Source organism: Rhopilema esculentum, chromosome 7, assembly GCF_057945365.1.
Source record: "Rhopilema esculentum isolate cy_ngs chromosome 7, ASM5794536v1, whole genome shotgun sequence".
NCBI lineage: Eukaryota > Metazoa > Cnidaria > Scyphozoa > Rhizostomeae > Rhizostomatidae > Rhopilema > Rhopilema esculentum.
Window position 1 is genome coordinate 705,945 of NC_142821.1, and position 14,125 is coordinate 720,069.

Below are 14,125 nucleotides of genomic sequence, written 5' to 3' on the forward strand. Positions count from 1 at the left end.
ACCATGTTTTGCAAGAGAATGCGTTGCCTTACGAAACTTTATTCTAAAATAAACAGCTCTCTTTCAAGAACGAAAATAATTTCTATATCTAAATTTAAAAGCACTATTGTTGCATCGGTGTAGGAGACTTAGGGTGTCGGGAGGGGTGCATTTCAGACTCCATTCGGGCCGTTTTATCTCAATGAAGCAATGGCATTCGGGTAAGGTCCATTCTGAGACTCGCAAAACGTTTTGCATCCTCTACGTCCATTCCCTGCTTCGTTCTGATATCCAGTTTTCTTATGTCAAACAACAAGTTTCAACTCTCTTGTACAAAGATATCCTTTTACAAAAATTCTCTCAAAATGGGGAACATAACAAGCACAGAACTGGCAAATGTTACCAAAAGACCTAAACCATAACTAAAATAGAAAACAAGGACAACAGAAGAAAAATGACACACAATAAAAATTAGCTATCCAAATAAATAATCAAAAACACTTGACAGATTTATAGATTTTCCTGGAATTTATCATTAAAAATGTTTTGATATTCAAGAACACAAAGGTTTTTGCAAGAAGCATTTGACCTTTTGTGTGTTAAGACTCTGGCAAGCTTTGTTCTTCTAATCTTAACGATTAATTGATTCACTAGGCCAACTACTTGCGTAATCCATTTTGATAGTTTGATTCTTAGAATCACTCCAGCTTCCAGGAATTTGTTCTTTTACCTTTCTTCTGCGCGTGCAACTCCGTTCAAAAACTCTTTTCCACTCTTTCTTCGCATCTTCGTTCTTCGCACAAAAGAAGATGAAAATGAAAAATCCTTGTAGTGAGTTGAAGATGCAAAAAAGAAGCTGGAATGTGAATTTCAAATCCTCGATTGCAATAAGGCCGAAAATCCAGGTGCAGCCGAGAAGAACTGAGAAGAACACGGCAATTTTTGTTTTGGATCTTCTTTTCATTCCTTTGTTAGGGATATATGCAGACTGTCTGCCCAGTGAAATTATCGTGATAATTAGCACGAGGAAATTGATGAACAGGATCAAACTCACTGGTGTTAAATACGCGATGTAGAATGCAAGACCAGCTACCATACACCTTCAATAAAAAGACGGAACAATGATGAGAATAACATCTACAAACGTCATACTGCTTTAAAATTGTGCAAGATACAGATTCAAATGCTATGTGGTGATATTTATGATGTGAAACACAAGACTCGAAGGAAGTGTCAGTGACAGAGCCAACTTTTATTTCACTTAAGAAAACAGATTTAGTAAATGAGGAGAAAAAAGAAAATATTTCGCCAAATAAGTAACTAATTAAAAAGAATAATCAAAATTAGCATAAAAATTGATATTTTTCTCATCTTATCAAAGGTGATGTAACCATCAGATATGCTTTGCCCTACAGACTGGTGGAACGCAAAGGGGCTTGTGAAAAGATATATATCTACTGACAAAGACTACTGTGATGGAGACACATTTGTGCCTGTTCTGCCTTCCCTTGCTTGTTTTTTACAACCTTCTATGAAAAGAGTAAGGGTGTAACATCTCCCCTCAACCCTACAGCACTCCACGCAAGATATGACTCATGGTACTGCATATGAAGATCTAAAAACACCTATTTTGACCAACGCAACAGATTGGAATACCTTGAAAGCAAATATGCCGCATCAGATGGGACTTAGAAATTATTCTCCAAACTGGTAGATCGATTGTAAACACTTACTTCCATTGACCACCAGAGTTAGAGCTGCTATAATAACCCTGTAGCTGCGAAACGACAGCTGAAGTAAGCACAATAGCTAGAGGTGTTCCTGAAAAATCAATAGACAAAATAAAGCAATACGTTAGCTTCTTACGATGAACCTGAAGGAAGATATTGCTAGTAATACTCGGGCATCGAGTGGCTATAGTTATCATCAAAGGCCATGGCAACTTTTGCTCTTGGAGGGGGCTGGGGGGGGGCATGCCCTGTCAAAATCATTAGATTCTATAGTTTTCAATGAACAATACCATCTGTCCCTATTTTTGCAAACAATGGTGCCTACAAATAATTCTATCCTTCCTACGGTGGTATCTGTATCATTCATTGTCTGTAACAGACGCAGCCCCCTTCCCCAAATGTTGCAACGCTTTGCTAATAAGATTCAGTGAAAAGTTACATACTGACCCCATGCAAAGATGCTTGCTTGGAGTAAAAACTTTGAGGATCCCTTAGGAAAAACCACAACGAAGCTGCGGTAGATATTGAATGCTTCTACAACCATCCAACAGAACGAGGCCAAGACAAAGTAATGTAAAAGTGTCGATATAATCTTGCATCCAGTTGTTGATGTCACAAGGCTTCCAACGAGGAATATCACCATAGTCATCATCAAAGATACTGATAAATGAAGTAAAACTCTGTTTGCAGTGCTGGTTCGCAGATTCCTGTTCAAAAATATCAACTTTTAAAATCTAATAACATTTGTGAGCGAGGGTTATAACCACATTATCCTATCCTAGCCGTTACTTGTTAAAAGAACCTAAGCACGTGTCTTCCCCGTAATATAGGGCATCAATATACTGTATGTTTGTATAGAGTTTCACAGAATCCAGAAAGTTATCTACTCATTTTTCTATAAAACCTTAGTCAAAGTGTTTTGGGTACTCAACTAGTCTTGACCCCCTCTCCTTGCAATTCCAAAACATCTTAAACATTGTAGCTTGTCCTTGATTATAGACATTTTTGAGACGGGTGTAAAGTTACATGTTTAAATCAATTCATAGCAAGAGCGTGTCATAATCTAAATATATGAATTGTAAATAAGTTAATGCCTGAATTTACAGTGCAAAGCAGTTCTACAAAAACATTCGTATTAATAAACAGGTTTAAAAATACTATTTGATTGTTTTATCTTTTGCCTGACTGAATTTTGAAAACAAAAAGGCAATACGATTTCTTCAATTCCCTCAAGTTTCCAAATTTTTCACCTTCCTCAGTTCATATTTGTTTCAACAACCTTCCTCTGGTCAGTGATATTTTCCTGACTCTGGATTATCGGTAATATATATGTTATCAACGACATTGGATATGTGCTTTATTTTGAAAGAAATATATAATTCAATACTTTTTTAATAGTTTGAAAGCATTAGGCATGCATTTTGAAAAAACGTGCATGTAGGAAACTGTACGCATTTTCTTGAAAAAAAAACTTGATAAAAGGCCTGATCTGCAAATCTTGTGTTGCTACAGCTTGTACATTAGTAAAATACTGCAATTAAACAAAAATAAAGGTGAATTTAAACGTCTTACAGACCTGAAGGACGAAAAAGTGACAACAGTGGCTAAAAGTCCAAGTAGCGAAATTATGCAGCCAATATATGAGACGATACTTAGGGACTTGTACTCTGTGCTAGCAAGGGGTCTTGTTGTGACATCCAGCAAAATCGCGAAATTCGTCATATGATTACAACTGCATTGATATACACCACTGTGAAGCCCTTTTAATATGCAGCCTTTAGTTGACCAATCACCTTTGCCACCTGCAACATCCAGGAAATATTTTTCGTGCAAAATTATAAAAAATTGAGTAACAGTCATAAGGATTCAATGGCAAAGTAAGGGATGCAAATCACTTTAAATTTGCGGTATATCACCACAAAAAGGAGCCAAATCAGCTACAGGGTACCTTTCTTTGATTAGGTACCTTGTATTTGTGAATATAAAAGGGTTCTTAAAATTACAGGCGTCTTAGTGAAATTTCGTATGTTTACAAAAGGCCATTAGTAATGATGGTCTTTGTGTTTGAAAATTTGAGCTACAACCCACAAGTCTCTGCATTTTTTCTTTTAAAAATAATTTTGTTTCAGAGAAAAAATGAATTGAAATTATTTGTATATAAGATACACTGATTCTTTTTCTCTCAAATTCAAGGAATAAATCCCTTTGCACATACGCATAAGGTCCTGAAAAGAATATATCCACCATTTAAAAAAGTAGTCTTAAAAAGAACTGTCTTAAATTAGAATGATAATATAGAAAACGATTTGGTTTTTAGAATCCTTTTATTAATCTTGAGGTAAATTATTTGGATTTCCCGTGACATAAACATCGTGTGGAAAATTCAAAGGAAGACAACATGCACAAAACAAATAAATCTGAAACCTCGGATCGAAATAATTTCGTTTAAGAGGTGTGATGTAATCACTAGTGGTCAAAAACAAGCCTGAAAGCGAGTAACCAACAGGCTACTGCTCCAACCATTTCGTGTATCTTTTATTAACAAGGGAAACATCAAAGTATGCATAAAAACAGGCACAGGGATCGCAGCATCGATTTGCAGAGACCACGGCATCAAAGAGGTGACAGAGACGTACAGTAAGTAAACTTTTTATGATTGCTTCAAAAAGAATTTCATGTTGGGCAAGATATCAGGTTGAGCGTTTCTTTCTGGCAAGCTTCGTCGTAGAACGGCAAGATCTAGTCAAATTGTCCGTAGAATCTTTGGATTTACATACTCGCGTAAACATCGGGTTACCTTTGGGAAATCTGAAGACTGAGTTACATGGATGGCTAACAAAATGGTTTTATATTCACAATCCTTTTGCTAATGTACGCTTAGATTTTATGGTTATCCTCGAAGACCTAAATAAGGGATAAAATGGCAACAAACCTTTGGCTTTGAAATTCCAATAAACGCACTTGATTCTTCCAGTAGCGTTGGGCTGAAAGTAGTTCTGAATTTCCTCGTCACCCTTCAGATCTTGAATCGTCCTACCATTCATCATAACAGACACGATTTTACCATTTATGATATCTCTTCTCTTTGATTTATTTTTGCTGTCATCTGATGTTTGAAAAAATACTGGTTTATTGAAAAAGAAACTAGTCAGCCTCGTGTTTTTCAAACTCCCATTTTTGTTTATCTTTTGAAGTGAGGCAGGCGATAGATAGACATAGGCCATCATCGCTGTCTTCTTTGAAAGCTTTCCTTCGCTAAACATTAACTGGGGTAGCTGGGTCGTTTCATTTCTAAACCCCAGAATTGTAAGTCCATCATTAACCATTCGATTTTTGAATATATTAATTCCAAAGGCCAAATTTTCTTGCTCGTTGGTCAGCGTTGAATTCATCTGAATTCCGTCAGAAATTCTTTCAAGCAACCGCAGCACCCTTTTGAGAAATAAAACATATTTATTAAATTACCAATAAGTGACATAAATGAAAATTATTGGAAATACCTGGTAATCTGTCTGTCATAAAGTACTCGATGCCGTATAGGCAGGGGTATAAGGAATTCAATGCTAATGGGTGCTAGTTAGGGGGCAATTATGTATTTTATATTTTACTGGCGATTAGACAAGAGGGACGTATTTTGATGATGGCATTGAGAAACGGATTAATATCTTTGGGATTCCCACTAGAAGTAACATAACAATGGCAACTATTTTTAAATAAATATTACATAATGTGTTAGAAATAAATATTTATCTTATTGATAAAAGACTTAACAGCAGTGAAAAATTATCGACCCTCGCACAAAAATTCTCTTGAGAATAACATGCTTTCCAAAAAGAAGACAATCGGTTGCTGGTATTATAGAGGAAGTATCTAGTATCTTTCTGTGGCCACAGCATCGTTTGTTTATGAGGTTCGTGAACGATGAAGACAAAGCAAATGATACATAAATTCTACCCAGGATTTGAATAAGATCATCTACGTTGTCACTGGGTCAGAAAATCTTTTTCATTTATTGTTTGAAGAGAAAGCCCTTTAATTTGGAATCAGCTACAAGTCACTCGAACGCAACACTATTTACCTATAGCAAACATAGGAAAGAATTTGAGAGAAAGAAAACTGATCGATTATGATCCTACTTGCAGTTGATTATATATTTGGAAATGCAGAGAGAATTTGCAAAACTAACATAATGCCAATTATATGTGCTATTAAGTTCTTAGTCCTACTAAAAACCTAACAATGATAACTATATTAATATGTTCCAACTGTTGCAAATTGATACATATACTCTTTTGGCTCTATACTGCGTCAAGCTCGCTATAGCCTCGGGAACGGTGCAACTGCATTAACAATACGAAAATTTCACTGCTTTCTTTAGCCACAACAAATATTGTCTTACCTTGTAGACGTGTTCATGGTATTTTGTGATTCTAGTAGCAACTGGGCATTGACATTCATCAGATCACTGGTGGTTCCCAAAAAGTCTTCAAGAACCTGTGAAGTAATTGATGCTTGAAAAGAAGTTTAAAAAATCCTGATGAAGCTTAAATCAAGCCTGATAAAAAGCTCTTTGTTAGTCTTATTATAAAACAATTTACTAGGATTGTGAATTGGGGCAAAATTGTAAAAAGTGAACAGTCCTGATTAGTAAACTCTTTTCGATCTTAGGTTTCTAGCAAGTCCAAAATGAACCAACACCCGTGAATCAAAGACAGGGTTTTCATCAATTTTGGTAAAAGTTTCCTAAACCAATTTGAAAAATCAGGAATTTACCATATTTTGATCATCAGGAATATTTACAACATTTTCCAAAATATCAGTTGAAAACCAAACGTCAAGTTCATTTGTGAAGTTATCCGCCTTTCTTGTCAGCTTCCGCAGTTCTTTCATAGTTGCTTTTTTATTGCCTCTAGTTACCTTTTGCTGCGGAGAAAATAAACTTATAGACAGGTGTATTGCTGCAAGAGGATGCATAGAATTAGGTGTGTGTTACGCCGCAAATGGTAACAAGGTTTCAAAGGGCGTACCCATAAACCATTATAATCTGTCCAGTGGAATTGAACGTCACCAAAGTTTTTATACTGCGGTTTCTGTGACAATTGGTGAAATCTGTTGGTTTCTAAAATTACTGGCAGCATCATCATATTCATTTACTAACCGCCAAAATCTAAGTTTGCCTGATTGATTAAAAAGAAGCTAAGAAATTTGGAAGGGGGAACTTCTAAAATGCCGTAGATGCTAGATCATATAAATTCGTTGCAATTCGTAGATCATATTAATGGGATTTTGAAGATAGAAGCCTCAAGTGAAAACAAATCAGAAAGCTATGCAATTCTAATTATCATATCGAAATGGCAATGGTACCATACAACCTCAGCTAATTTTTTCAGGTTTTTTGTGAGTTGTGAAGGTTCAGGACATTCTGCAGTTTCAGGTGCCAGCCAAGTGGGTCCTTTGGCAAAATCAGTTTTGCAATAACGATAGGCAGTTTTTGGTTGATTTGGTTTGCTATAAGGACACTGTTTTGCAACTTTTGTCCCGTGTAGGGCGATAGGCCAATGGATTTCACCAGCTGCTGATGACGTGTCTTCGCCAGTTACTGAAGGCATGCAGCAGTCTGAAATTTGAACAGCAGATCTTATATCGGTGATATTACGACGATATTATTAACGAAATTAAATAGCAGCTAACAGAAAATTTGAGTATAAACCACTTAAAATGGTCAAACGATGGAAATAATGAATAATGTTGGCTCGAAGATATATTGGCAAGAATTTCGACATTCCAAATTATTTTTTTCGGTTCACTTCGAAAGAAAAAGTGAAAAAATCATTGTGAAGAGAAATTCACCTTCATACAATTATTTTCAGGGGAAACTTTCATTTACTTGTTGAAACTTGCTTGTTACTGTTCCTTGTCTTTATATGTTTATTTTCGTTCAACTTACCAAGACTTGTTGTGTTAAATTTGCTTGTCAGCTTTCCTTCGTGGACGATTCTACAAATCCTAAGCTTTTCTTTATCTGTTACGTTTCGATAGAATGCTGTAAACCGTACTCTGGATCCATTAAATGTCACCAAACTATTTGTAAGCAGAAATCTGTAATCAACCTTTCGTGAAACATTTCATTCTCTAAGTATTTTTCATAAACTATGAGTTTGATGGATTAAGGCTAATCAAGAAAAATAGATTGAATCTAAATTTCGGGTTAACAAATTGTAACTCAGAAGGCGAATAGAGTCAATCAAAATGCACCTCCGAAAGATTTAACCTCTGGTGCCTACTTAACGTCACACAGCATCATAATATCTCTGATGTAGTGAATAACAGAATATATGGACAATAAAGAATTGATGAGGCCTAGATTTAAAACGAACACAGAGGACAGATTCGGTCTGCGCTACATAAAATCTGTTGCGTTATTGTCTTGCTGTAATCAAATCAACATACGAATTATTCTGCCATTTATGAACGACAAGGTCAAATTTACTTCTTGCCAACCGGTTCCTTTTCAATGTCTTGGTCAGCTGTGAAAAGAGAGAAATTCTTGAATGTGAATGGAAAAATCTTTAAATTGATCTTTAAATTTTCTTGATTCTACATTGATCTCACTTACAAGAACATAACATAAAAGCTTTTAACATCACTAAATCAAAGCTTATACGACTAGCTGTTAGAATTTGTTTCGCTTTGTTAAGACGAGAGTTCTTATCATAAAATGTGTTCTTATAATAGGTGAAGTTAATCCATTTCGAATATTTAGATTCCTTTAGGAATGCTACCAGTAAAGAGCAACACCATCTCCAGCTTATTGCCTTGGAAATTAACGAAATGTGCCTTTTCTTGTTTCTTTGTAAATAAAATTGTACGTAAAACTAGAGTATGGGTTAATGTGCCGTTTTATTAAACAAATTGATGAAATTTAATTGACAGGAATCGTTAAGTGCTATTTTTGGTATCGTATTATTGGTAATGAGTTTATTTATAAACATAATTGTCATTAACATTTTTACTTTTAACATTTTACTTTGACACTTAATTTTAATGCAGAAGTTGACGTTTAAATTGTAGGACCTTTTCTCTTGCTAATTAAATATGGAATGCATTCCTAGACTGGCCAAGATTATTTGCCGTGAAGGCGAGAAACATCAGCATACTTACACTTATGCTAAAAATATTTTCAAACTCGTCAAGTTTCAAAATCGTCTTGTTTTCCAGTTTTACAGAAGTTGAATTATTTGCCAAAATTTCCCATATCATCGTCGATACATCTGTAAGAATAAACAAATAAGACTAAATACAAACTAATTCGAGAGTGGTTGACAATTCAGATGGGCGACAATGCTTCCTTGATTCTTAATTTCAGCATGTAAGCAAGATCTTTCTTTTGAATCCGACAATTAAAAAAACTCTTGGGGATACCAAAACGGGCCTTCTCGTAAACTGCAAGGTAGTACTGTGAAAACAATGCATCTTGGGAAGGTAGTTACGTTTGGCCTGAATCTAACAATGTTAGTTAAAGTTAAAATAAGCCTGTTTATCGATTAGATTAAATGTATGAGCAAACCTATCAACCATAGGAGGGTGTTGTTCCCTGCAAATAGCTGGTCTGTTTCAACAACACATCTGTAATAGCCTTGAACATATGGGTCCATTACAGTCAGGTCTATAATCTGCGTTTGCACCAAGTCCAGTTTCTCAATTACATGACTTCTATTGGATTTTACAAATCGAATTTGTTTTCTCAGTCTACTGATAGGCCAGCCATCTTTTTCCCATCTAAAGGTAGGCTTTTTCTGAGCACAGTTTCTGCAAATGTAGCTGCACTGCAATCGAGCATCCTTAGCTGTGGCGAGTGAGGCGTTGACAACAGATTCTTTCATCGGGAGCATTTCAACTTTGGTATGGAATTAGAAATTCATGCGAAAATACATCAGAAGGAAAATATCAATGATAGATCATAACTTGGGCAAAAATTGGCCAGGAGTTTACGAGAAGAAACAGTAAAACTGATTCCCTTTTCACGCCAAGAAACATTCTGAGTGGGCCTATGTAATAAAAACTCTCTACCAATTATTTTAACCAAAAATCATAACAATTTTTCCCAAAATTTAAGCTATCGGTTATCAAAGTAAAGCTTAACCAAAAATAAACTGTTTTCTGAATAACATGTAGAAGGTGTCTTTATCTTGAGATCGGATAATCGAGGAATGAATTTCGTGGGAGTTAAAAGAGTAGACTAGATAAGGAAATGCTTGAATTGAATTATCAAATACCCAAACATGAACTACCACAAAAGGGGAGCTTCTTTAGCGTGGTGGAAATGTTTGTACTTAAAAAATAACTGTCTCATTTGAACGTTTGCTCTTTAGAATAAAATCTGCTACTTTCTTGGGAAAAAGGGCAAATAAAACTCATAAACAGTAGCAGGACAAAAGATTTGAATAAATAAATAGTGCAAAGCTTATTTACCAAACGGTTTTGGCTGTGTTGTTGTTCGTGTCGTATTGAAGGGCATCGTCATAGAGCTGTTTGTCATTGTTTTAGATACAGCGGTGTTGTTGGGTGATGTGCTCGAATTCATTGGTAGCCTCGATGTAATGACGCTTGTTGCGTTGGCTGTTGCTGTTGTTGGCACAACTGTCGTGTCATCTTCTATATCCACCCGCACGAAACAGGTTTTTCGACCATCAATAACTATTGTGTACAAGAAATGTCCATCCGGAAGAATATCACGAAACTTAAACACTGAAGCTGCTACAACGATTGCTTGTCGAGATTGATTCCAGCAAAATAAGTTGGAGATTGAGTCTCCGGACCTAGCAGAGCATATCAATATGGGAGTTGCTGGTTGTACATTAGTGAGATTGCTATAAGTGACTATGAGTTTATTGATGTCAAATGAGGTGCAGTTGTATGTCAACGAAGAGCAAAATTGGAGTTTTTGTGGTTCCACCGCCACCGAACCGATAGGAGCATCAGCAGTCACTTTCCTCGATTCGTAGCAAGCTTGAAAAGAAAATGTATCAGTTATTATTCACTGGATGATAAAATAGGACGCATGTGAGATAAAGAACAAACACATTACATCTATGCATTATATAATTGTCACAAAAAGAAGAAGTTAAACTTTTTGACTGGCAGAGCAAGAGCAATGAATTTTCAGAGACCCTGCTTAAGAGGCCTTTTCTCTTTTATTCATTTCATGAAAAATGTGAATTCCGAGGTAAATTCCTAAATAATGTCGAGTTAAATAGAGAAGGCTTTAACTTTGTCACAAAGTCGCAAGGCTTTATATTATGCATGCAAACTGGATCTCTATGATTTTCAAGGTGGTTTGATGCTTCAGTTGGGCTTCCTAGTAGATAAATCATGGTTGGGGTGAATGAGGATTCTATTGGCAGAGTGAAAAAGAGCTTTACGCCTAGAGTGTCGAGTGCAGTGACTCAAAAGACGATCTTAAGGAATTTTGAAACTATTAAACTACGTTTAGATGATCCGGTTGTATTTTTATAGTGTCGTTTATCAGTTAGTAATTTATAGCGCTGCATAGTTCTTTCGGACGACAGTTGAAAAATAAGTCTCAACAAAAGATGTATTTAGCTTTTTAGATGTCTATTTAAGAATAAAAATTGTAAGATTACGCAATTTTCTCGTGAAAACGAGGCTTTTGGCCCCCCTTAACAGACCATAATTCAATTTTAAGCATTTATGCGCAAGAAATATGCTTGATTAAATTTAAGACTTTAACTTTTTACCATTTAAACTGTTTTTTCATTCATTACCTTCATATACGCAAAAACGAGACTGCAAACATGAAAATAAGGCTGATGGCCCCCCAAAATCCCCGTATAACATCGATTTTCGAAATCAGCACCCTCGAATCGACCGAAAGCTCTTGGTCGCATAAACTTCACCCTCGAGTGACTATTCCCCTATTATCCGCCTGGTCTAGTGCCCTTTTTGCAAAATTTGAGCATAGCATAGCTGATAAAATATCAGCCAGTACTTAATAATCAATCAAACAATTTATGACGAAAATTAAAACTGCTTGTGAATTGTATATTTAATTTCAATTCCGTAAAGTTTACCCGAAATTTCCATCGGATTCTTCCAAATTAAAGTTATTTTCGAACGTATTTCCCACTGAAGAAAACAAAATAAAATGCATAAAATGAACGTACGACTTGTCAAAAGTGTAATCGGTCGACTTCTTGTATAATCTTAAATGAGATATCGATCTTGATATCAAAAACGATAAATGGATTGTTCTTCTTGCTACTTAAGTATGGCGTGGTCAGCAAAGATTTCTAAAGGGTTCCATCAAAAAATCATCTATTTTTATCAAAATGTGCAGTTTCTTTAAAATCAAACATGACCCAAGATGTTATCTTGTCGGAAAATCGTAGGCCTGCCCCCCCCCCCCCCTCCAAATGTAAGCCTGAATTTCCGCCACTGGTAATGGTTGCACTGACCTGGATGGGTAATATATTTTAATTCTCTAAATTTCTTAAAGGTCTTTGCAAATGAATCTATCATATCGATTGCTTTTTACAAAAGTTCGAAGTTCTTGGCTTTTTCCAAATGATTTGTTTTTATTTCTTTTCTTCGAATACTGTAGTTTCTTAATTGGTCCATTTTCCAGTTACTCGTTTCTTATAGCGACTTTCTTCATAAAAACAAGCGAATTGTAACACAATTCTTATATTTATCGAGGAAGAAGAGCCATCAGAGCCCTCTCCACTTTATCACTAGTTGGCCTAGTTGAAATGGAACCAATCATACCAGATGCGGGGTTTTCATGGGTGATGATGCAACTCGTGACTTATACAGTTACATTTACTGGCTAGGGCCTAGTAGCACGATGAAAAAATAAATCGAGCACATACCGCCATCCGTAGCAAAGGCCTTTGTTAACAATGCAAAGCAAATTATGTAGGTGAATTGTCCGACCATCTTCTGCCGTTTAAGCTGGACTTACAGTAGAACTGTAGTTGTGACCATTGATGGACTTTGTTTTCAGTGAAAACCAGCTACAACACCCAATACCGCTTTACTTCCTCAGAAGTGACAAACTACAAATTCTCAGTGAAATCCTCAATGTCTTGAATTGGTGTTTGTATTTGCAAAAAGCACAAACAAAGGCTCAACGATATTTGATGTTCGATTTTATTGCGTTCCTTGGTTTTGCTCTTAAAAAATCACACGGTAGCGTTCACACGAATGTTTATTTTTTCCACTTTAGTGTAATATACGATACCATTGACCCAAAAAGTGTACCAGGAAAAATGTGACACGTTGTAGACCGTTGTTGTAGGTAAATCTCCTGTTTGTAAAACTTCAAGGAAATTACCATGCTGAATAAAGGATCGTGCAACCAGACAATTTAACAGCTTCATTTCATATGGCTAGATTGATGACGGGAGGCTTTCATCACTATGACTTGACTTACTAACGCGTATGTTCGAATTTAATTAATTTTAAGGGCGAGAAAATCCAATATATCCTTTTTCATATAATATATACAAAAATAAAATAATTATTGCTGGAAGTCTGTGATCTTATTCTTGAAGTATTCGAAACTCGAGTGTTCTTGATTTTGTTCTTATTTCACCATTATTCATCCATAAATACAACCGCGTTCTATAAATTGATTCCAAGTCCACTAAAAATAGTTTTTTACGGAAATCTGAGTAGCACGGTACCCTGAGTACCCTCTGTTTTGATAACAGGAGAGAAAATGTTCAAAGTTTTTTCTTCAAATTTTTCATTTTAGCTGGGCATGTCCTTACGTTGTCCGGGCCAGTAGTTCAGGCCAGGGACGCCGGAATGACCAGCTTCCTCTAATTCCTTCTACTAACTACAATTTTACTTCTATTATATGTAAGTATCTTGAAAATTGGCTAATTTTGGCATAAGGAATTATCTCACAAGTTTTGAGAATTGTCGTCATGAATTAAGCTCTACAATCAAAATTTTATATGATTCTCTCTGGTTATTTCAATTAGCCAGTTTCAAGGGCACTTTAATGAAAAGGGCCCGCTGGCCCGCGCTGGCCCCTCTTGCCCCTCCTTTCAAAAGGCAACATGGGTGCTTGACCCCCACGCCACATTTTCCGGCGTCCCTAGTTCAGACTCCAGGTCACTCGAGTTCAATGACAAGGGAAATCAATTTGTGATGCAATCCGATGCCTCTGTGTTACAGGTTGTTCCATTGTTGCTTCAACTAGTATTTTACCTTTCTCAGAAATGATACTGTTTGTGTTGTACCAGCAATACGTGGAAGCTGCCCCCGAGGGGTCTAGCCCAAAACAGTAGGGGCTTGCATCCAAACCAAGCTTAGTACATTAGGTGGGCCCGAAAGGTTTTGGGCTTAATGATTTTGCCCCAAGCATGTTACTCAACCCGAGGGGCAAT

General features: G+C 36.1%; 1 protein-coding gene across 2 annotated transcripts; it reads right to left on the reverse strand.

Moving 5' to 3' along the window:
- Positions 1 to 444: 444 nt before the first annotated feature.
- On the reverse strand, positions 445 to 13,403 carry LOC135683699 (adhesion G protein-coupled receptor G6). 2 transcript variants are annotated; one of them, XM_065199032.2, is made up of 14 exons: positions 12,599 to 13,403; positions 10,182 to 10,718; positions 9,277 to 9,606; positions 8,871 to 8,980; positions 8,160 to 8,236; positions 7,657 to 7,790; positions 7,082 to 7,326; positions 6,483 to 6,632; positions 6,109 to 6,203; positions 4,642 to 5,141; positions 3,286 to 3,511; positions 2,157 to 2,416; positions 1,713 to 1,800; positions 445 to 1,079 (listed from the first exon to the last, which is right to left on the reverse strand). In XM_065199032.2, the coding sequence occupies exons 1-14, from the start codon at positions 12,663 to 12,665 to the stop codon at positions 611 to 613; spliced, it is 3,288 nt and encodes a 1,095-aa protein (XP_065055104.2). In that variant the 5' UTR covers positions 12,666 to 13,403; the 3' UTR covers positions 445 to 610. The 2 variants fall into 2 exon arrangements, with proteins under 2 accessions (XP_065055104.2, XP_065055105.2); XM_065199033.2 differs by lacking the exon at positions 9,277 to 9,606.
- Positions 13,404 to 14,125: the final 722 nt, after the last annotated feature.